The 26,285-nt window shown below is 57.3% G+C and overlaps 1 protein-coding gene across 1 annotated transcript in view; it reads right to left on the minus strand.

The window, feature by feature from the left end:
- The window catches only part of LOC139251259 (uncharacterized), a 94,412-nt gene extending 87,570 nt beyond the window's left edge, over positions 1 to 6,842 (minus strand). The window contains exons 1-3 of the mRNA XM_070873229.1: positions 6,809 to 6,842; positions 4,077 to 4,226; positions 1,044 to 1,117 (exon numbers count right to left, since the gene is read on the minus strand). Of these exons, the coding sequence (XP_070729330.1) occupies positions 1,044 to 1,117; positions 4,077 to 4,226; positions 6,809 to 6,842 (258 nt within the window). The remainder of the gene's footprint in view (positions 1 to 1,043; positions 1,118 to 4,076; positions 4,227 to 6,808) is intronic.
- Positions 6,843 to 26,285: the final 19,443 nt, after the last annotated feature.

The raw sequence follows: 26,285 nt of genomic DNA on the forward strand, positions 1-26,285 counted from the left end.
CCTAAATGGCTTACCCCTTATCCTTAGACTGTGACCCCTGGTTCTGGACTTCCCCAACATCGGGAACATTCTTCCTGCATCTAACCTGTCCAATCCCGTCAGAATTTTATATGTTTCTATGAGATCCCCTCTCATCCTTCTAAACTCCAGTGAATACAAGCCCAGTCGATCCAGTCTTTCTTCATATGTCAGTCCTGCCATCCCGGGAATCAGTCTGGTGAACCTTCGCTGCACTCCCTCAATAGCAAGAATGTCCTTCCTCAGATTAGGAGACCAAAACTGAACACAATATTCCAGGTGTGGTCTCTTCAACACCTTCTCTGAACTGTCTCCAAAGTATCTCCCTCCTTAAATACGGAGACCAAAACTGCACGCAGTACTCCAGGTGTGGCCTCACCAATACCCTGTATAACTGTGGCAGGACTTTCCTGCTTTTATACTCTGTCCCCCTTGCCAATAAAGGCCAAGACTCCATCTGCCTTCGAAGTTGCTGAACTGGTTGGGCCGAACGGCTCACTTCTGTGCCACTGATCCTCTGTGAAGTGCGATGTGCGTGTCTGTGGGGTGGTTTGTGGTCGCGATGCGAAGAATTCTGCTCTTGTGAAATGAGGTTGCGCTGCCTCTGTGCGAGGAGAGAGAGGGCCTTACCCCAAACCGAACCTGAACAAGACGCGTCAGTTAATCTACCAGAGAGCCGGGGAAAAGCAGAAACGACACCTGTGAAATAAAGAAATTGCGGGCACAGTGAATGGATTTCCGTTCTGCCTTGTTCAGCCGACGCTCGTTGTGTTGAAATAAATCGGCGGGCTTTCGAGGCTGAACAAACCGATCGCTGTCGATGGCGGCTGGCCCTGGGTGCGAGCCGCCGGTGTTTTTAAAAGCAGGATGACTTCCGCCGGGTATCTTCGGCTCGCTGCAAAGCCGCCCTGCCATGGATCTCACCACCCCGACCTCTCGCGAAACCTTTCTCTGACAAAGGTGCTAGGGACTGCGCCTTGGCGCGATAGTAAACAAGTCGTGGCGATCTCGTGCGACTAGCTCACCTGGGATCCCCCATTCACCCGCTGGGCTCTTGCCGAACCCTTGAAGCCGGTCCTTCCTCGCCCGAGAGCCATCGCTGTTCAAAAGATGTTCAGTTCTCAGAGTGATTTGCGAGATAAGGAGTTCCCGCCTACCCTGACATATGACGACCACAAGGGCGTGCAGACTCACTGACAACGCACTTTGTATTCACATCTTCTGTTTGATCAACGGTGTCTGAGGTCGACGGATATTGCTCGAATGTCACTCATTCGTTCATTGCCTGCCCAGCCCTGCTTCGCAATGGTGGCTCTCAAATCTTTTCTGTTCAGCCGAGAGGGTGGCTAGGGTCTCGGTTTAACGTCTCGTCCCAAAAGACGGCACCTCCGACAGTGCAGTACTCCCTCAGTACCGCCCCTCCGACAGTGCGGGGCTCCCTCAGTACTGCCCCTCCGAAAGTGCGGCGCTCCCTCAGTACTGCCCCTCCGACAGTGCGGCGCTCCCTCAGTACTGCCCCTCCGACAGTGCGGCGCTCCCTCAGTACTGCCCCTCCGACAGTGCGGGGCTCCCTCAGTACTGCCCCTCCGACAGTGCGGGGCTCCCTCAGTACTGCCCCTCCGACAGTGCGGTGCTCCCTCAGTACTGCCCCTCCGACAGTGCGGCGCTCCCTCAGTACTGCCCCTCCGACAGTGCGGGGCTCCCTCAGTACTGCCCCTCCGACAGTGCGGTGCTCCCTCAGTACTGCCCCTCCGACAGTGCGGCGCTCCCTCAGTACTGCCCCTCCGACAGTGCGGCGCTCCCTCAGTACTGCCCCTCCGACAGTGCGGCGCTCCCTCAGTACTGCCCCTCCGACAGTGCGGCTCTCCCTCAGTACTGCCCCTCCGACAGTGCGGCTCTCCCTCAGTACCGCCCCTTCGACAGTGCGGCGCTCCCTCAGTCTGGAGATATTCGGGACAGGTGACCAAAAGCTGGGTCAAAGAGATCGCTTTTAAGGAGCGTCTTAAAGGAGGAGAGAGAGGCGGAGAGGTTGAGGGAGCTTGGGGCCCAGGAAATCGTGGGGTTGGGCAAGTGGCCAGAATTGGAGGAGGGCAGAGATCTGGGAGGGTTGTAGGGGCTGGAAGAGGTTACAGAGATAGGGAGGTGTGTAGGGACTGGAGGAGGTTACAGAGATAGGGAGGGGTGTAGGGGCTGGAGGAGGTTACAGAGATAGGGAGGGGTGTAGGGGCTGGAGGATGTTACAGAGATAGGGAGGGGTGTAGTGGCTGGAGGGGGTTACAGAGATAGGGAGGTGTGTAGGGACTGGAGGAGGTTACAGAGATAGGGAGGGGTGTAGGGGCTGGAGGAGGTTACAGAGATAGGGAGGGGTGTAGGGGCTGGAGGGGGTGACAGATAGGGAGGGGTGTAGGGGCTGGAGGGGGTTACAGAGATAGGGAGGGGTGTAGGGGCTGGAGGGGGTTACAGAGATAGGGAGGGGTGTAGGGGCTGGAGGAGGTTACAGAGATAGGGAGGGGTGTAGGGGCTGGAGGGGGTTACAGAGATAGGGAGGGGTGTAGGGGCTGGAGGAGGTTACAGAGATAGGGAGGGGTGTAGGGGCTGGAGGAGGATACAGAGATAGGGAGGGGTGTAGGGGCTGGAGGAGGTTGTAGAGATAGGGAGGGGTGTAGGGGCTGGAGGAGGTTACAGAGATAGGGAGGTGTGTAGGGGCTGGAGGCGGTTACAGAGATAGGGAGGGGTGTAGGGGCTGGAGGAGGTTACAGAGATAGGGAGGGGTGTAGGGGCTGGAGGAGGTTACAGAGATAGGGAGGGATGTAGGGGCTGGAGGAGGTGACAGATAGGGAGGGGTGTAGGGGCTGGAGGGGGTTACAGAGATAGGGAGGGTTGTAGGGGCTGGAGGAGGTTACAGAGATAGGGAGGGTGTAGGGGCTGGAGGAGGTTACAGAGATAGGGAGGGGTGTAGGGGCTGGAGGGGGTTACAGAGATAGGGAGGGGTGTAGGGGCTGGAGGGCGTTACAGAGATATGGAGGGTTGTAGGGGCTGGAGGAGGTTACAGAGATAGGGAGGGGTGTAGGGGCTGGAGGGGGTTACAGAGATAGGGAGGGGTGTCGGGGCTGGAGGAGGTTACAGAGATAGGGAGGGGTGTAGGGGCTGGAGGGGGTTACAGAGATAGGGAGGTGTGTAGGGGCTGGAGGAGGTTACAGAGATAGGGAGGGGTGTAGGGACTGGAGGAGGTTGTAGAGATGAGTTCTTTGGGCGAGATTGTACGATCAATTCTCGGCGGTACAGCTGTTTTTTCTGCCCGGCCAGCGTTTGCAGCTAAGATTTTGAAGTTGACGCCCGCTGGGACCAAACCGTCCTCGTCCAACGGTGAGAACAATCGCCAGGGCTCAGGATTGGGCCTGAAATACCGACATCCAGATTGTCAAGTGTCTCGGCCTGTAAACACCCCTCCCTATCTCTGTAACCTCCTCCAGCCGCTACACCCCTCCCTATCTCTGTAACCTCCTCCAGCCCCTACACCCCTCCCTATCTGTGTAACCCCCTCCAGCCCCTACACCCCTCCCTATCTCTGTAACCCCCTCCAGCCCCTACACCCCTCCCTATCTCTGTAACCCCCTCCAGCCCCTACACCCCTCCTATCTCTGTAACCCCCTCCAGCCCTGACACCCCTCCCTATCTCTGTAACCTCCTCCAGCCGCTACACCCCTCCCTATCTCTGTAACCTCCTCCAGCCCCTACACCCCTCCCTATCTCTGTAACCCCCTCCAGCCCCTACACCCCTCCCTATCTCTGTAACCTCCTCCAGCCCCTACACCCCTCCCTATCTCTGTAACCTCCTCCAGCCCCTACACCCCTCCCTATCCCTGCAACCGAGAAAATGGCCGTCAGTGGGGCCCAAAGTCTGGGCCTCCGTCATCAGCACCTGCCTGTTGACCCAGTTGCACTCCAACACTCTGCGGACGTTGGCCCTGGCCCTGTGGGCTTCGTGTTGAGGAGGTGCGTGAGTTCAGAAGCTGACTGAGCTACCGGCAGAGGAAGTGGGTTGCTCAACTCTTCACATCTCGTGGCTGTGCCTGAGATAAGTTGCCTCTCCATTTCCGTCAGCAGCCACGGAGCCTCGAACCTTACGATTTCGCACGCTCGCCCATAATGTATCACCTTCGAAGAAATCGCAGATTCATTGACTTTCAGAAGGCGGATGTCGAGACCTTGGAAACAGAGAAGCTCAGAATCACCAGAATGTGAGCCAGACGTCAGTGGTTAGATACTGAGGCCAGATTAGTTCAAGAACGTACATTTCCACAATGCATTTCACCACTTCATCAGAAACAGGAGCAGGAGTGGGCCATTCGGCCCCTCGAGCCTGCTCCGCCATTTAATACGATCATGGCTGATCCGATCATGGACTCAGCTCCACTTCCCTGCCCGCCCCCTTATCCCCTTATCGGTTAAGAAACTGTCTATCTCTGTCTTAAATATATTCAATGTCCCGGCTTCCACAGCTCTCTGAGGCAGAGAATTCCACAGATTTACAACCCTCTGAGAGAAGAAATTCCTCCTCATCTCAGTTTTAAATGGGCGGCCCCTTATTCTAAGACCATGCCCCCTAGTTCTAGTCTCCCCCATCAGTGGAAACATCCTCTCTGCATCCACCTTGTCGAGCCCCCTCATAATCTGATACGTTTCGATAAGATTACCTCTCATTCTTCTGAACTCCAATGAGTAGAGGCCCAACCTCCTCAACCTTTCCTCATAAGTCAACCCCCTCATCCCCGGAATCAAACCGAGTGAACCTTCTCTGAACTGCCGCCAAAGCAAGTGTATCCTTTCGGAAATAAAAGCATGTTCGAAAGAGCTTCACAGGCAATGAAGCACTTTTTTTGGAGTGTTGTAATGTGGGAAACGCGGCAGACAATTTGCGCACAGCAAGCTCCCACAAACATCGACGTGATAATGACCCAGATCGTCTGTTTTATTTTAGTGATGTTGGTTGAGGGATAAATGCTGGACCCAGAACACCGGGGGAGAACACCCCTCCCACCCACTCCTCCCCACCTGCTTGTCTTCGATCTAGTGGCCGCGGGATCTTTTGTGCCCTACCCGAGAGGGAAAATGGGGGGCCCTTGGTTTAACGTCTCATCCAGAATGGTGTATCCATGGGACAATTGAGTATAAGACGAGGCGTGCTGTTCTGCCCTGGTTCCTGACCTTAGTCAGGCCACAATTAGAATAGGATCTTGCGGAGACATCGTTGGTGGTATTTCTCCAGCGACTTGAGGTGTCTACTGTACATGGTCCATGTCTCTGGGCCATACAGGAGGGCGGGTATCACTACAGCCCTGTAGACCATGAGCTGGGGGTGAGGTACCTACTGCACATGGTCCATGTCTCTGGGCCATACAGGAGGGCGGGTATCACTACAGCCCTGTAGACCATGAGCTGGGGGTGAGGTACCTACTGTACATGGTCCATGTCTCTGGGCCATACAGGAGGGCGGGTATCACTACAGCCCTGTAGACCATGAGCTGGGGGTGAGGTACCTACTGTACATGGTCCATGTCTCTGAGCCATACAGGAGGGCGGGTATCACTACAGCCCTGTAGACCATGAGCTGGGGGTGAGGTACCTACTGTACACGGTCCATGTCTCTGAGCCACACAGGAGGGCGGGTATCACTACAGCCCTGTAGACCATGAGCTGGGGGTGAGGTACCTACTGTACATGGTCCATGTCTCTGAGCCACACAGGAGGGCGGGTATCACTACAGCCCTGTAGACCATGAGCTCGGTGGTGGATTTGAGGGCCTGGTCTTCAAACACTCTCTTCCTCAGGCGGCCGAAGGCTGCACTGGCGCACTGGAGGCGGTGTTGGACCTCGTCGCCAATGTCTGCTCTTGTTGATAGGACGGTCCCGAGATATGGGAAGTGGTTCCCTGGGAGGAAAGACGCACCAAACGTCAGCTTCCTCGACCAGGCCCAACATCCCCAGCATCGAAGCACTGACCACACTCGACCAGCTCCGCTGGGCAGGGCCACATTGTCCGCATGGCCCCCAGACTCGAGACTCCCCAAAGCGAGCGCTCTACTCGGAACTCCTTCACGGGCAAACGAGCCAAAGGTGGGCAGAGGAAACGTTACAAGGGACCACCCTCAAAGCCTCCCTGATAAAGTGCAACATCCCCACCGACACCTGGGAGTCCCTGGGCCAAAGACCAGTCCACCCTAAGTGGAGGGAGTGCATCCGGGAGGGCGCTGAGCACCTCGAGTCTCGTCGCCGAGAGCGTGCAGAAACCAAGCGCAGGCAGCGGAAGGAGCGTGCGGCAAACCAGTCCCACCCTCCCGTTCCCTCAGCGTCTATCTGTCCCACCCTCCCCTTCCCTCAGCGTCTATCTGTCCCACCCTCCCCTTCCCTCAACGTCTGTCTGTCCCACCTGTGACAGGGACTGTGGTTCCCATATTGGACAGTTAAGTCACCTCAGGACTCGTGTTAAGAGTGGAAGCAAGTCTTCCTCGATTCCGAGGGACAGCCTCTGATGATGACTTGTAATACTCGGTCGAGTTTTGGTCTCCTCACACAGTGGATGAATATCAAGGCCCTGGAAAGGGTGCAGAAGAGGGCCACTGGACTAATTCCAAGTCTAAAGCATCTTAGTTATCAAGATAAGCTCAAAGAGTTGGGACCCTATACCTAGACTTAGAAGGGTATGTGATTGAGGCTTATAAGATAATGAAGGGGTTAGACAGTGTTCCAGTTGAGAGTTTGTTACAATTATTTATCTTTTTATTCGTACCTGGGATGTGGGCGTCGCTGGCCAAGGCCGGCATTTATTGCCCATCCCACGTCGCCCCTTGAGATGGTGGTGGTGAGCCTCCTTCTTGAACCGCTGCAGTCCGTGTGGTGAAGGTGCTCCCACAGTGCTGTTAGGGAGGGAGTTCCAGGATTGTGACCCAGCGACGATGAAGGAACGGCCGATATATTTCCAAGTCAGGATGGTGTGTGTGTGACTGGGACGGGAACGTGGAGGGGGTGGTGTTCCCATGGGCCTGCTGCCCTTGTCCTTCGAGGCGGGGAGAGGTGGCGGGTTTGGGAGGTGCTGCCGAAGAAGCCTTGGCGAGTTGCCGCGGTGCCACACACACTGACTCTCACTGGGGTACGGGTCCCACACACACTGACTCTCACTGGGGTACGGGTCCCACACACACTGACTCTCACTGGGGTACAGTCCCACACACACTGACTCTCACTGGGGTACAGGTCCCACACACACTGACTCTCACTGGGGTACAGTCCCACACACACTGACTCTCACTGGGGTACAGTCCCACACACACTGACTCTCGCTGGGGTACAGTCCCACACACACTGACTCTCACTGGGGTACAGTCCCACACACACTGACTCTCACTGGGGTACGGGTCCCACACACACTGACTCTCACTGGGGTACAGTCCCACACACACTGACTCTCACTGGGGTACAGTCCCACACACACTGACTCTCACTGGGGTACAGTCCCACACACACTGACTCTCACTGGGGTACAGTCGCACACACACTGACTCTCACTGGGGTACGGGTCCCACACACACTGACTCTCACTGGGGTACGGGTCCCACACACACTGACTCTCACTGGAGTACGGGTCCCACACACACTGACTCTCACTGGGGTACGGGTCCCACACACACTGACTCTCACTGGGGTACAGTCCCACACACACTGACTCTCACTGGGGTACAGTCCCACACACACTGACTCTCACTGGGGTACGGGTCCCACACACATTGACTCTCACTGGGGTACAGGTCCCACACACACTGACTCTCACTGGGGTACGGGTCCCACACACACTGACTCTCACTGGGGTACGGGTCCCACACACACTGACTCTCACTGGGGTACAGTCCCACACACACTGACTCTCACTGGGTACGGGTCCCACACAGACTGACTCTCACTGGGGTACGGGTCTCACACACACTGACTCTCACCGGGGTACAGTCCCACACACACTGACTCTCACTGGGGTATAGGTCCCACACACACTGACTCTCACTGGGGTACAGTCCCACACACACTGACTCTCACTGGGGTACGGGTCCCACACACACTGACTCTCACTGGGGTACGGGTCCCACACACACTGACTCTCACTGGGGTACAGTCCCACACACACTGACTCTCACTGGGGTACGGGTCCCACACACACTGACTCTCACTGGGTACGGGTCCCACACACACTGACTCTCACTGGGGTACAGTCCCACACACACTGACTCTCACTGGGTACGGGTCCCACACACACTGACTCTCACTGGGGTACAGTCCCACACACACTGACTCTCACTGGGGTACGGGTCCCACACACACTGACTCTCACTGGGGTATGGGTCCCACACACACTGACTCTCACTGGGGTACGGGTCCCACACACACTGACTCTCACTGGGGTACGGGTCCCACACACACTGACTCTCACTGGGGTACGGGTCCCACACACACTGACTCTCACTGGGGTACAGTCCCACACACACTGACTCTCACTGGGGTACAGTCCCACACACACTGACTCTCACTGGGGTACAGTCCCACACACACTGACTCTCATTGGGGTACAGTCCCACACACACTGACTCTCACTGGGGTACAGTCCCACACACACTGACTCTCACTGGGGTACAGTCCCACACACACTGACTCTCACTGGGGTACGGGTCCCACACACACTGACTCTCACTGGGGTACAGTCCCACACACACTGACTCTCACTGGGGTACGGGTCCCACACACACTGACTCTCACTGGGGTACGGGTCCCACACACACTGACTCTCACTGGGGTACAGTCCCACACACACTGACTCTCACTGGGGTACGGGTCCCACACACACTGACTCTCACTGGGGTACGGGTCCCACACACACTGACTCTCACTGGGGTACGGTCCCACACACACTGACTCTCACTGGGGTACGGGTCCCACACACACTGACTCTCACTGGGGTACAGTCCCACACACACTGACTCTCACTGGGGTACAGGTCCCACACACACTGACTCTCACTGGGGTACGGGTCCCACACACACTTACTCTCACTGGGGTACGGGTTCCACACACACTGACTCTCACTGGGGTACAGTCCCACACACACTGACTCTCACTGGGGTACAGTCCCACACACACTGACTCTCACTGGGGTACAGTCCCACACACACTGACTCTCACTGGGGTACAGTCCCACACACACTGACTCTCACTGGGGTACAGTCCCACACACACTGACTCTCACTGGGGTACAGTCCCACACACACTGACTCTCACTGGGGTACGGGTCCCACACACACTGACTCTCACTGGGGTACAGTCCCACACACACTGACTCTCACTGGGGTACGGGTCCCACACACACTGACTCTCACTGGGGTACGGGTCCCAAACACACTGACTCTCACTGGGGTACAGTCCCACACACACTGACTCTCACTGGGGTACGTGTCCCACACACACTGACTCTCACTGGGGTACGGGTCCCACACACACTGACTCTCACTGGGGTACGGTCCCACACACACTGACTCTCACTGGGGTACGGGTCCCACACACACTGACTCTCACTGGGGTACAGTCCCACACACACTGACTCTCACTGGGGTACAGGTCCCACACACACTGACTCTCACTGGGCTACGGGTCCCACACACACTGACTCTCACTGGGCTACGGGTCCCACACACACTGACTCTCACTGGGCTACGGGTCCCACACACACTGACTCTCACTGGGGTACGGGTCCCACACACACTGACTCTCACTGGGGTACAGTCCCACACACACTGACTCTCACTGGGGTACAGGTCCCACACACTGACTCTCACTGGGGTACGGGTCCCACACACACTGACTCTCACTGGGGTACAGGTCCCACACACTGACTCTCACTGGGGTACGGGTCCCACACACACTGACTCTCACTGGGGTACGGGTCCCACACACACTGACTCTCACTGGGGTACGGGTCCCACACACACTGACTCTCACTGGGGTACGGGTCCCACACACACTGACTCTCACTGGGGTACAGTCCCACACACACTGACTCTCACTGGGGTACAGTCCCACACACACTGACTCTCACTGGGGTACAGTCCCACACACACTGACTCTCACTGGGGTACAGTCCCACACACGCTGACTCTCACTGGGGTACAGTCCCACACACACTGACTCTCACTGGGGTACAGTCCCACACACACTGACTCTCACTGGGGTACGGGTCCCACACACACTGACTCTCACTGGGGTACAGTCCCACACACACTGACTCTCACTGGGGTACGGGTCCCACACACACTGACTCTCACTGGGGTACGGGTCCCACACACACTGACTCTCACTGGGGTACAGTCCCACACACACTGACTCTCACTGGGGTACGGGTCCCACACACACTGACTCTCACTGGGGTACGGGTCCCACACACACTGACTCTCACTGGGGTACGGTCCCACACACACTGACTCTCACTGGGGTACGGGTCCCACACACACTGACTCTCACTGGGGTACAGTCCCACACACACTGACTCTCACTGGGGTACAGGTCGCACACACACTGACTCTCACTGGGCTACGGGTCCCACACACACTGACTCTCACTGGGGTACAGGTCCCACACACTGACTCTCACTGGGGTACGGGTCCCACACACACTGACTCTCACTGGGGTACAGGTCCCACACACTGACTCTCACTGGGGTACGGGTCCCACACACACTGACTCTCACTGGGGTACGGGTCCCACACACACTGACTCTCACTGGGGTACAGGTCCCACACACTGACTCTCACTGGGGTATGGGTCCCACACACTGACTCTCACTGGGGTACATCTCCACACACTGACTCTCACTGGGGTACAGGTCCCACACACTGACTCTCACTGGGGTACAGGTCCCACACACTGACTCTCACTGGGGTACAGGTCCCACACACTGACTCTCACTGGGGTACGGGTCCCACACACACTGACTCTCACTGGGGTACAGGTCCCACACACACTGACTCTCACTGGGGTACAGGTCCCACACACACTGACTCTCACTGGGGTACGGGTCCCACACACACTGACTCTCACTGGGGTACAGGTCCCACACACTGACTCTCACTGGGGTACGGGTCCCACACACACTGACTCTCACTGGGGTACAGTCCCACACACACTGACTCTCACTGGGGTACAGTCCCACACACACTGACTCTCACTGGGGTACAGGTCCCACACACAGTGACTCTCACTGGGGTACGGGTCCCACACACTGACTCTCACTGGGGTACGGGTCCCACACACTAACTCTCACTGGGGTACGGGTCCCACACACACTGACTCTCACTGGGGTACGGGTCCCACACACACTGACTCTCACTGGGGTACGGGTCCCACACACACTGACTCTCACTGAGGTACAGTCCCACACACACTGAATCTGACTGGGGTACAGTCCCACACACACTGACTCTCACTGGGGTACGGGTCCCACACACACTGACTCTCACTGTGGTACATTCCCACACACACTGACTCTCACTGGGATACAGTCTCACACACAGTGACTCTCACTGGGGTACGGGTCTCACACACACTGACTCTCACTGGGGTACGGGTCCCACACACACTGACTCTCACTGGGGTACGGGTCCCACACACACTGACTCTCACTGGGGTACGGGTCCCACACACACTGACTCTCACTGGGGTACGGGTCCCACACACACTGAATCTCACTGGGGTACGGGTCCCACACACACTGACTCTCACTGGGGTACAGTCCCACACACACTGACTCTCACTGGGGTAGAGTGCCACACACACTGACTCTCACTGGGGTACAGGACCCACACACACTGACTCTCACTGGGGTACAGGTCCCACACACACTGACTCTCACTCGGGTACGGGTCCCACACACACTGACTCTCACTGGGGTACTGGTCCCACACACACTGACTCTCACTGGGGTACAGTCCCACACACACTGACTCTCACTGGGGTACAGTCCCACACACACTGACTCTCACTGGGGTACAGTCCCACACACACTGACTCTCACTGGGGTACAGTCCCACACACACTGACTCTCACTGGCGTACAGTCCCACACACACTGACTCTCACTGGGGTACAGTCCCACACACACTGACTCTCATTTGGATACAGTCCCACACATACTGACTCTCACTGGGGTACGGGTCTCACACACACTGACTCTCACTGGGGTACGGGTCCCACACACACTGACTCTCACTAGGGTACAGTCCCACACACACTGACTCTCACTGGGGTACAGGTCCCACACACACTGACTCTCACTGGGGTACAGGTCCCACACACACTGACTCTCACTGGGGTACGGGTCGCACACACACTGACTCTCACTGGGGTACAGTCCCACACACACTGACTCTCACTGGGGTACGGGTCCCACACTCACTGACTCTCACTGGGGTACGGGTCCCACACACACTTACTCTCACTGGGGTACGGGTCCCACACACACTGACTCTCACTGGGGTACGGGTCCCACACACACTGACTCTCACTGGGGTACAGTCCCACACACACTGACTCTCACTGGGGTACGGGTCCCACACACACTGACTCTCACTGGGGTAGAGTCCCACACACACTGACTTTCACTCGGGTACAGTCCCACACACACTGACTCTCACTGGGGTACGGGTCCCACACACACTGACTCTCACTGGGGTATGGGTCCCACACACACTGACTCTCACTGGGGTACAGTCCCACACACACTGACTCTCACTGGGGTACGGGTCCCACACACACTGACTCTCACTGGGGTACAGTCCCACACACACTGACTCTCACTGGGGTACTGTCCCACACACACTGACTCTCACTGGGGTACGGGTCCCACACACACTGACTCTCACTGGGGTACGGGTCCCACACACACTGACTCTCACTGTGGTACGGGTCCGACACACACTGACTCTCACTGGGGTACAGTCCCACACACACTGACTCTCACTGGGGTACGGGTCCCACACACACTGACTCTCACTGGAGTACGGGTCCCACACACACTGACTCTCACTGGGGTACAGTCCCACACACACTGACTCTCACTGGGGTACGGGTCCCACACACACTGACTCTGACTGGGGTACAGGTCCCACACACACTGACTCTCACTGGTGTACGGGTCCCACACACACTCACTCTCACTTGGTACGGGTCCCACACACACTGACTCTCACTGGGGTACAGGTCCCACACACACTGACTCTCACTGGGGTACGGGTCCCACACACACTGACTCTCACTGGGGTACGGGTTCCACACACACTGACTCTCACTGGGGTACAGTCCCACACACACTGACTCTCACTGGGGTACAGTCTCACACACACTGACTCTCTGGGGTACGTGTTCCACACACACTGAATCTCACTGGGGTACAGTCCCACACACACTGACTCTCACTGGGGTACGGGTCCCACACACACTGACTCTCACTGGGGTACAGTCCCACACACACTGACTCTCACTGGGGTACGGGTCCCACACACACTGACTCTCACTGGGGTATGGGTCCCACAAACACTGACTCTCACTGGGGTACAGTTCCACACACACTGACTCTCACTGGGGTACGGGTCCCACACACACTGACTCTCACTGGGATACAGTCCCACACACACTGAATCTCACTGGGGTACGGATCCCACACACACTGACTCTCACTGGGGTACAGTCCCACACACACTGAATCTCACTGGGGTACTGTCCCACACACACTGACTCTCACTGGGGTACGGGTCCCACACACAAACTGACTCTCACTGGGGTACGGGTCCCACACACACTGACTCTCACTGGGGTACAGTCCCACACACACTGACTCTCACTGAGGTACTGTCCCACACACACTGACTCTCACTGGGGTACGGGTCCCACACACACTGACTCTCACTGGGGTACGGGTCCCACACACACTGACTCTCACTGGGGTACAGTCCTACACACACTGACTCTCACTGGGGTACAGGTCCCACACACTGACTCTCACTGGGGTACGGCTCCCACACACACTGACTCTCACTGGGGTACGGGTCCCACACACACTGACTCTCACTGGGGTACGGGTCCTACACACACTGACTCTCACTGGGGTACGGGTCCCACACACACTGACTCTCACTGGGGTACGGGTCCCACACACACTGACTCTCACTGGGGTACGGGTCCCACACACACTGACTCTCACTGGGGTACGGGTCCCACACACACTGACTCACTGGGGTACAGTCCCACACACACTGACTCTCACTGGGGTACACGTCCCACACACACTGACTCTCACTGGGGTACAGTTCCACACACACTGAATCTCACTGTGGTACAGTCCCACACACACTGACTCTCACTGGGGTACGGGTCCCACAAACACTGACTCTCACTGGGGTACGGGTCTCACACACACTGACTCTCACTGGGGTACGGGTCCCACACACACTGACTCTCACTGGGGTACGGGTCCCACACACTCTGACTCTCACAGGGGTACGGGTCCCACACACACTGACTCTCACTGGGGTACAGTCCCACACACACTGAATCTCACTGGGGTACAGTGCCACACACACTGACTCTCACTGGGGTACAGGTCCCACACACACTGACTCTCACTGGGGTACAGGTCCCACACACACTGACTCTCACTGGGGTACGGGTCTCACACACACTGACTCTCACTGGGGTACGGGTCCCACACACACTGACTCTCACTGGGGTACGGGTCCCACACACTCTGACTCTCACAGGGGTACGGGTCCCACACACACTGACTCTCACTGGGGTACAGTCCCACACACACTGAATCTCACTGGGGTACAGTGCCACACACACTGACTCTCACTGGGGTACAGGTCCCACACACACTGACTCTCACTGGGGTACAGGTCCCACACACACTGACTCTCACTGGGGTACAGGTCCCACACACACTGACTCTCACTGGGGTATGGGTCCCACACACACTGACTCTCACTGGGGTACTGGTCGCACACACACTGACTCTCACTGGGGTACAGTCCCACACACACTGACTCTCACTGGGGTACAGTCCCACACACACTGACTCTCACTGGGGTACTGGTCGCACACACACTGACTCTCACTGGGGTACAGTCGCACACACACTGACTCTCACTGGGGTACAGTCCCACACACACTGACTCTCACTGGGGTACTGGTCGCACACACACTGACTCTCACTGGGGTACAGTCCCACACACACTGACTCTCACTGGGGTATGGGTCCCACACACACTGACTCTCACTGGGGTACAGTCCCACACACACTGACTCTCACTGGGGTACGGGTCCCACACACACTGACTCTCACTGGGGTACGGGTCCCACACACACTGACTCTCACTAGGGTACAGTCGCACACACATTGACTCTCACTGGGGTATGGGTCCCACACACACTGACTCTCACTGGGGTACAGTTCCCACACACACTGACTCTCACTGGGGTACGGGTCGCACACACACTGAATCTCATTGGGGTACAGTCCCACACACACTGACTCTCACTGGGGTACGGGTCCCACACACACTGTCTCTCACTGGGGTACAGTCCCACACACACTGACTCTCACTGGGGTACGGGTCCCACACACACTGACTCTCACTGAGTTACGGGTCCCACACACACTGACTCTCACTGGGGTACAGTCCCACACACACTGACTCTCACTGGGGTACAGTCCCACACACACTGACTCTCACTGGGGTACAGTCCCACACACACTGACTCTCACTGGGGTACAGTCCCACACACACTGACTCTCACTGGGGTACGGGTCCCACACACACTGACTCTCACTGGGGTACAGTCCCACACACACTGACTCTCACTGGGGTACGGGTCCCACACACACTGACTCTCACTGGGGTACGGGTCCCACACACACTGACTCTCACTGGGGTACAGTCCCACACACACTGACTCTCACTGGGGTACGGGTCCCACACACACTGACTCTCACTGGGGTACAGGTCCCACACACTGACTCTCACTGGGTTACGGGTCCCACACACACTGACTCTCACTGGGGTACAGGTCCCACACACTGACTCTCACTGGGGTACGGGTCCCACACACACTGACTCTCACTGGGGTACAGGTCCCACACACTGACTCTCACTGGGGTATGGGTCCCACACACTGACTCTCACTGGGGTACATCTCCACACACTGACTCTCACTGGGGTACAGGTCCCACACACTGACTCTCACTGGGGTACAGGTCCCACACACTGACTCTCACTGGGGTACAGGTCCCACACACTGACTCTCACTGGGGTACGGCTCCCACACACACTGACTCTCACTGGGGTACGGGTCCCACACACACTGACTCTCACTGGGGTACGGGTCCCACACACACTGACTCTCACTGGGGTACGGGTCCCACACACACTGACTCTCACTGGGGTACGGGTCCCACACACACTGACTCTCACTGGGGTACAGTCCCACACACACTGAATCTCACTGGGGTACAGGTCCCACACACACTGACTCTCACTGGGGTACAGTTCCACACACACTGAATCTCACTGTGGTACAGTCCCACACACACTGACTCTCACTGGGGTACGGGTCCCACACACACTGACTCTCACTGGGGTACGGGTCTCACACACACTGACTCTCACTGGGGTACGGGTCCCACACACACTGACTCTCACTGGGGTACGGGTCCCACACACTCTGACTCTCACAGGGGTACGGGTCCCACACACACTGACTCTCATGGGGTACAGTCCCACACACACTGAATCTCACTGGGGTACAGTGCGACACACACTGACTCTCACTGGGGTACAGGTCCCACACACACTGACTGTCACTGGGGTACAGGTCCCACACACACTGACTCTCACTGGGGTACGGGTCCCACACACACTGACTCTCACTGGGGTACTGGTCGCACACACACTGACTCTCACTGGGGTACAGTCCCACACACACTGACTCTCACTGGGGTACAGTCGCACACACACTGACTCTCACTGGGATACAGTCCCACACACACTGACTCTCACTGGGGTACGGGTCCCACACACACTGACTCTCACTGGGGTACGGGTCCCACACACACTGACTCTCACTAGGGTACAGTCCCACACACACTGACTCTCACTGGGGTATGGGTCCCACACACACTGACTCTCACTGGGGTACAGGTCCCACACACACTGACTCTCACTGGGGTACGGGTCGCACACACACTGACTCTCACTGGGGTACAGTCCCACACACACTGACTCTCACTGGGGTACGGGTCCCACACACACTGTCTCTCACTGGGGTACAGTCCCACACACACTGACTCTCACTGGGGTACGGGTCCCACACACACTGACTCTCACTGAGTTAGGGGTCCCACACACACTGACTCTCACTGGGGTACAGTCCCACACACACTGACTCTCACTGGGGTACAGTCCCACACACACTGACTCTCACTGGGGTACAGTCCCACACACACTGACTCTCACTGGGGTACAGTCCCACACACACTGACTCTCACTGGGGTACGGGTCCCACACACACTGACTCTCACTGGGGTACAGTCCCACACACACTGACTCTCACTGGGGTACGGGTCCCACACACACTGACTCTCACTAGGGTACAGTCCCACACACATTGACTCTCACTGGGGTATGGGTCCCACACACACTGACTCTCACTGGGGTACAGGTCCCACACACACTGACTCTCACTGGGGTACGGGTCGCACACACACTGACTCTCACTGGGGTACAGTCCCACACACACTGACTCTCACTGGGGTACGGGTCCCACACACACTGTCTCTCACTGGGGTACAGTCCCACACACACTGACTCTCACTGGGGTACGGGTCCCACACACACTGCCTCTCACTGAGTTACGGGTCCCACACACACTGACTCTCACTGGGGTACAGTCCCACACACACTGACTCTCACTGGGGTACAGTCCCACACACACTGACTCTCACTGGGGTACAGTCCCACACACACTGACTCTCACTGGGGTACAGTCCCACACACACTGACTCTCACTGGGGTACGGGTCCCACACACACTGACTCTCACTGGGGTACAGTCCCACACACACTGACTCTCACTGGGGTACGGGTCCCACACACACTGACTCTCACTGGGGTACGGGTCCCACACACACTGACTCTCACTGGGGTACAGTCCCACACACACTGACTCTCACTGGGGTACGGGTCCCACACACACTGACTCTCACTGGGGTACGGGTCCCACACACACTGACTCTCACTGGGGTACGGTCCCACACACACTGACTCTCACTGGGGTACGGGTCCCACACACACTGACTCTCACTGGGGTACAGGTCCCACAAACTGACTCTCACTGGGGTACGGGTCCCACACACACTGACTCTCACTGGGGTACGGGTCCCACACACACTGACTCTCACTGGGGTACAGGTCCCACACACTGACTCTCACTGGGGTATGGGTCCCACACACTGACTCTCACTGGGGTACATCTCCACACACTGACTCTCACTGGGGTACAGGTCCCACACACTGACTCTCACTGGGGTACAGGTCCCACACACTGACTCTCACTGGGGTACAGGTCCCACACACTGACTCTCACTGGGGTACGGCTCCCACACACACTGACTCTCACTGGGGTACGGGTCCTACACACACTGACTCTCACTGGGGTACGGGTCCCACACACACTGACTCTCACTGGGGTACGGGTCCCACACACACTGACTCTCACTGGGGTACGGGTCCCACACACACTGACTCTCACTGGGGTACAGTCCCACACACACTGAATCTCACTGGGGTACAGGTCCCACACACACTGACTCTCACTGGGGTACAGTTCCACACACACTGAATCTCACTGTGGTACAGTCCCACACACACTGACTCTCACTGATGTACGGGTCCCACACACACTGACTCTCACTGGGGTACGGGTCTCACACACACTGACTCTCACTGGGGTACGGGTCCCACACACACTGACTCTCACTGGGGTACGGGTCCCACACACTCTGACTCTCACAGGGGTACGGGTCCCACACACACTGACTCTCACTGGGGTACAGTCCCACACACACTGAATCTCACTGGGGTACAGTGCCACACACACTGACTCTCAATGGGGTACAGGTCCCACACACACTGACTGTCACTGGGGTACAGGTCCCACACACACTGACTCTCACTGGGGTACGGGTCCCACACACACTGACTCTCACTGGGGTACTGGTCGCACACACACTGACTCTCACTGGGGTACAGTCCCACACACACTGACTCTCACTGGGGTACAGTCGCACACACACTGACTCTCACTGGGATACAGTCCCACACACACTGACTCTCACTGGGGTACGGGTCCCACACACACTGACTCTCACTGGGGTACGGGTCCCACACACACTGACTCTCACTAGGGTACAGTCCCACACACACTGACTCTCACTTGGGTATGGGTCCCACACACACTGACTCTCACTGGGGTACAGGTCCCACACACACTGACTCTCACTGGGGTACGGGTCGCACACACACTGACTCTCACTGGGGTACAGTCCCACACACACTGACTCTCACTGGGGTACGGGTCCCACACACACTGTCTCTCACTGGGGTACAGACCCACACACACTGACTCTCACTGGGGTACGGGTCCCACACACACTGACTCTCACTGAGTTACGGGTCCCACACACACTGACTCTCACTGGGGTACAGTCCCACACACACTGACTCTCACTGGGGTACAGTCCCACACACACTGACTCTCACTGGGGTACAGTCCCACACACACTGACTCTCACTGGGGTACAGTCCCACACACACTGACTCTCACTGGGGTACAGTCCCACACACACTGACTCTCACTGGGGTACGGGTCCCACACACACTGACTCTCACTGGGGTACGGTCCCACACACACTGACTCTCACTGGGGTACGGGTCCCACACACACTGACTCTCACTGGGGTACAGTCCCACACACACTGACTCTCACTGGGGTACAGGTCCCACACACACTGACTCTCACTGGGCTACGGGTCCCACACACACTGACTCTCACTGGGGTACAGGTCCCACACACTGACTCTCACTGGGGTACGGGTCCCACACACACTGACTCTCACTGGGGTACAGGTCCCACACACTGACTCTCACTGGGGTACGGGTCCCACACACACTGACTCTCACTGGGGTACGGGTCCCACACACACTGACTCTCACTGGGGTACAGGTCCCACACACTGACTCTCACTGGGGTATGGGTCCCACACACTGACTCTCACTGGGGTACATCTCCACACACTGACTCTCACTGGGGTACAGGTCCCACACACTGACACTCACTGGGGTACAGGTCCCACACACTGACTCTCACTGGGGTACAGGTCCCACACACTGACTCTCACTGGGGTACGGGTCCCACACACACTGACTCTCACTGGGGTACAGGTCCCACACACACTGACTCTCACATGGGTACAGGTCCCACACACACTGACTCTCACTGGGGTACGCGTCCCACACACACTGACTCTCACTGGGGTACAGGTCCCACACACTGACTCTCACTGGGGTACGGGTCCCACACACACTGACTCTCACTGGGATACAGTCCCACACACACTGACTCTCACTGGGGTACAGTCCCACACACACTGACTCTCACTGGGGTACAGGTCCCACACACACTGACTCTCACTGGGGTACGGGTCCCACACACTGACTCTCACTGGGGTACGGGTCCCACACACTGACTCTCACTGGGGTACGGGTCCCACACACACTGACTCTCACTGGGGTACGGGTCCCACACACACTGACTCTCACTGGGGTACGGGTCCCACACACACTGACTCTCACTGAGGTACAGTCCCACACACACTGAATCTCACTGGGGTACAGTCCCACACACACTGACTCTCACTGGGGTACGGGTCCCACACACACTGAATCTCACTGGGGTACGGGTCTCACACACACTGACTCTCACTGGGGTACGGGTCCCACACACACTGACTCTCACTGGGGTACGGGTCCCACACACACTGACTCTCACTGTGGTACATTCCCACACACACTGACTCTCACTGGGATACAGTCTCACACACAGTGACTCTCACTGGGGTACGGGTCTCACACACACTGACTCTCACTGGGGTACGGGTCCCACACACACTGACTCTCACTGGGGTACGGGTCCCACACACACTGACTCTCACTGGGGTACGGGTCCCACACACACTGACTCTCACTGGGGTACGGGTCCCACACACACTGAATCTCACTGGGGTACGGGTCCCACACACACTGACTCTCACTGGGGTACAGTGCCACACTCACTGACTCTCACTGGGGTACAGGACCCACACACACTGACTCTCACTGGGGTACAGGTCCGACACACACTGACTCTCACTGGGGTACGGGTCCCACACACACTGACTCTCACTGGGGTACTGGTCCCACACACACTGACTCTCACTGGGGTACAGTCCCACACACACTGACTCTCACTGGGGTACAGTCCCACACACACTGACTCTCACTGGGGTACAGTCCCACACACATTGACTCTCACTGGGGTACAATCCCACACACACTGACTCTCACTGGCGTACAGTCCCACACACACTGACTCTCACTGGGGTACAGTCCCACACACACTGACTCTCAGTTGGATACAGTCCCACACATACTGACTCTCACTGGGGTACGGGTCTCACACACACACTGACTCTCACTGGGGTACGGGTCCCACACACACTGACTCTCACTAGGGTACAGTCCCACACACACTGACTCTCACTGGGGTATGGGTCCCACACACACTGACTCTCACTGGGGTACAGGTCCCACACACACTGACTCTCACTGGGGTACGGGTCGCACACACACTGACTCTCACTGGGGTACAGTCCCACACACACTGACTCTCACTGGGGTACGGGTCCCACACACACTGTCTCTCACTGGGGTACAGTCCCACACACACTGACTCTCACTGGGGTACGGGTCCCACACACACTGACTCTCACTGAGTTACGGGTCCCACACACACTGACTCTCACTGGGGTACGGGTCCCACACACACTGACTCTCACTGGGGTACGGGTCCCACACACACTGACTCTCACTGGGGTACAGTCCCACACACACTGACTCTGACTGGGGTACGGGTCCCACACACACTGACTCTCACTGGGGTACAGTCCCACACACACTGACTCTCACTGCGGTACAGTCCCACACACACTGACTCTCACTGGGGTACGGGTACCACACACACTGACTCTCACTGGGGTACGGGTCCCACACACACTGACTCTCACTGGGGTACAGTCCCACACACACTGACTCTCACTGGGGTACGGGTCCCACACACACTGACTCTCACTGGGGTACAGTCCCACACACACTGACTCTCACTGGGGTACAGTCCCACACACACTGACTCTCACTGGGGTACGGGTCCCACACACACTGACTCTCACTGGGGTACGGGTCCCACACACACTGACTCTCACTGTGGTACGGGTCCCACACACACTGACTCTCACTGGGGTACAGTCCCACACACACTGACTCTCACTGGGGTACGGGTCCCACACACACTAACTCTCACTGGAGTACAGTCCCACACACACTGACTCTCACTGGGGTACAGTCCCACACACACTGACTCTCACTGCGGTACAGTCCCACACACACTGACTCTCACTGGGGTACAGTCCCACAGACACTGACTCTCACTGGGGTACAGTCCCACACACACTGACTCTCACTGGGGTATGGGTCCCACACACACTGACTCTCACTGGAGTACAGGTCCCACACACACTGACTCTCACTGGGGTACGGGTCCCACACACACTGACTCTCACTGGGGTATGGGTCCCACACACACTGACTCTCACTGGGGTACAGTCCCACACACACTGAATCTCACTGGGGTACGGGTCCCACATACACTGACTCTCACTGGGGTACAGTTCCACACACACTGACTCTCACTGGAGCACGGGTCCCACACACACTGACTCTCACTGGGGTACAGTCCCACACACACTGACTCTCACTGGGGTACAGGTCCCACACACACTGACTCTCACTGGGGTACGGGTCCCACACACACTGACTCTCACTGGGGTACGGGTCCCACACACACTGACTCTCACTGGGGTACAGTCCCACACACACTGACTCTCACTGGGGTACAGTCCCACACACACTGACTCTCACTGGGGTACGGGTCCCATACACACTGACTCTCACTGGGGTACGGGTCCCACACACACTGACTCTCACTGGGGTACGGTCCCACACACACTGACTCTCACTGTGGTACGGGTCCCACACACACTGACTCTCACTGGGGTACGGGTCCCACACACACTGACTCTCACTGTGGTACGGGTCCCACACACACTGACTCTCACTGGGGTACAGTCCCACACACACTGACTCTCACTGGGGTACGGGTCCCACACACATTGACTCTCACTGGGGTACAGTCCCACACACACTGACTCTCACTGGGGTACGGGTCCCACACACACTGACTCTCACTGGGGTACAGTCCCACACACACTGACTCTCACTGGGGTACAGTCCCACACACACTGACTCTCACTGGGGTACAGTCCCACACACACTGACTCTCACTGGGGTACAGTCCCACACACACTGACCCTCACTGGGGTACAGTCCCACACACACTGACTCTCACTGGGGTACGGGTCCCACACACACTGATTCTCACTGGGGTACAGTCCCACACACACTGACTCTCACTGGGGTACAGTCCCACACACACTGACTCTCACTGGGGTACGGGTCCCACACACACTGACTCTCACTGGGGTACAGTCCCACACACACTGACTCTCACTGGGGTACAGGTCCCACACACACTGACTCTGACTGGGGTACAGGTCCCACACACACTGACTCTCACTGGTATACGGGTCCCACACACACTCACTCTCACTTGGCACGGGTCCCACACACACTGACTCTCACTGGGGTACAGGTGCCACACACACTGACTCTCACTGGGGTACGGGTCCCACACACACTGACTCTCACTGGGGTACGGGTCCCACACACACTGACTCTCACTGGGGTACAGTCCCACACACACTGACTCTCACTGGGGTACAGTCCCACACACACTGACTCTCACTGGGGTACGGGTCCCATACACACTGACTCTCACTGGGGTACGGGTCCCACACACACTGACTCTCACTGGGGTACGGTCCCACACACACTCTCACTGTGGTACGGGTCCCACACACACTGACTCTCACTGGGGTACGGGTCCCACACACACTGACTCTCACTGTGGTACGGCTCCCACACACACTGACTCTCACTGGGGTACAGTCCCACACACACTGACTCTCACTGGGGTACGGGTCCCACACACATTGACTCTCACTGGGGTACAGTCCCACACACACTGACTCTCACTGGGGTACGGGTCCCACACACACTGACTCTCACTGGGGTACAGTCCCACACACACTGACTCTCACTGGGGTACAGTCCCACACACACTGACTCTCACTGGGGTACAGTCCCACACACACTGACTCTCACTGGGGTACAGTCCCACACACATTGACCCTCACTGGGGTACAGTCCCACACACACTGACTCTCACTGGGGTACGGGTCCCACACACACTGATTCTCACTGGGGTACAGTCCCACACACACTGACTCTCACTGGGGAACAGTCCCACACACACTGACTCTCACTGGGGTACGGGTCCCACACACACTGACTCTCACTGGGGTACAGTCCCACACACACTGACTCTCACTGGGGTACAGGTCCCACACACACTGACTCTGACTGGGGTACAGGTCCCACACACACTGACTCTCACTGGTATACGGGTCCCACACACACTCACTCTCACTTGGCACGGGTCCCACACACACTGACTCTCACTGGGGTACAGGTCCCACACACACTGACTCTCACTGGGGTACGGGTCCCACACACACTGACTCTCACTGGGGTACGGGTCCCACACACACTGACTCTCACTGGGGTACAGTCCCACACACACTGACTCTCAATGGGGTACAGTCTCACACACACTGACTCTCTGGGGTACGTGTTCCACACACACTGAATCTCACTGGGGTACAGTCCCACACACACTGACTCTCACTGGGGTATGGGTCCCACACACACTGACTCTCACTGGGGTACAGTCCCACACACACTGACTCTCACTGGGGTACAGTCCCACACACACTGACTCTCACTGGGGTACGGGTCCCACAAACACTGACTCTCACTGGGGTACAGTTCCACACACACTGACTCTCACTGGGGTACGGGTCCCACACACACTGACTCTCACTGGGGTACAGTCCCACACACACTGAATCTCACTGGGGTACGGGTCCCACACACACTGACTCTCACTGGGGTACAGTCCCACACACACTGAATCTCACTGGGGTACTGTCCCACACACACTGACTCTCACTGGGGTACGGGTCCCACACACACTGACTCTCACTGGGGTACGGGTCCCACACACAAATTGACTCTCACTGGGGTACGGGTCCCACACACACTGACTCTCACTGGGGTACAGTCCCACACACACTGACTCTCACTGAGGTACTGTCCCACACACACTGACTCTCACTGGGGTACGGGTCCCACACACACTGACTCTCACTGGGGTACGGGTCCCACACACACTGACTCTCACTGGGGTACAGTCCTACACACACTGACTCTCACTGGGGTACAGGTCCCACACACTGACTCTCACTGGGGTACGGCTCCCACACACACTGACTCTCACTGGGGTACGGGTCCCACACACACTGACTCTCACTGGGGTACGGGTCCTACACACACTGACTCTCACTGGGGTACGGGTCCCACACACACTGACTCTCACTGGGGTACGGGTCCCACACACACTGACTCTCACTGGGGTACAGTCCCACACACACTGAATCTCACTGGGGTACAGGTCCCACACACACTGACTCTCACTGGGGTACAGTTCCACACACACTGAATCTCACTGTGGTACAGTCCCACACACACTGACTCTCACTGGGGTACGGGTCCCACACACACTGACTCTCACTGGT

Source organism: Pristiophorus japonicus, unplaced genomic scaffold (genome assembly GCF_044704955.1).
Source record: "Pristiophorus japonicus isolate sPriJap1 unplaced genomic scaffold, sPriJap1.hap1 HAP1_SCAFFOLD_428, whole genome shotgun sequence".
Taxonomy (NCBI): domain Eukaryota; kingdom Metazoa; phylum Chordata; class Chondrichthyes; family Pristiophoridae; genus Pristiophorus; species Pristiophorus japonicus.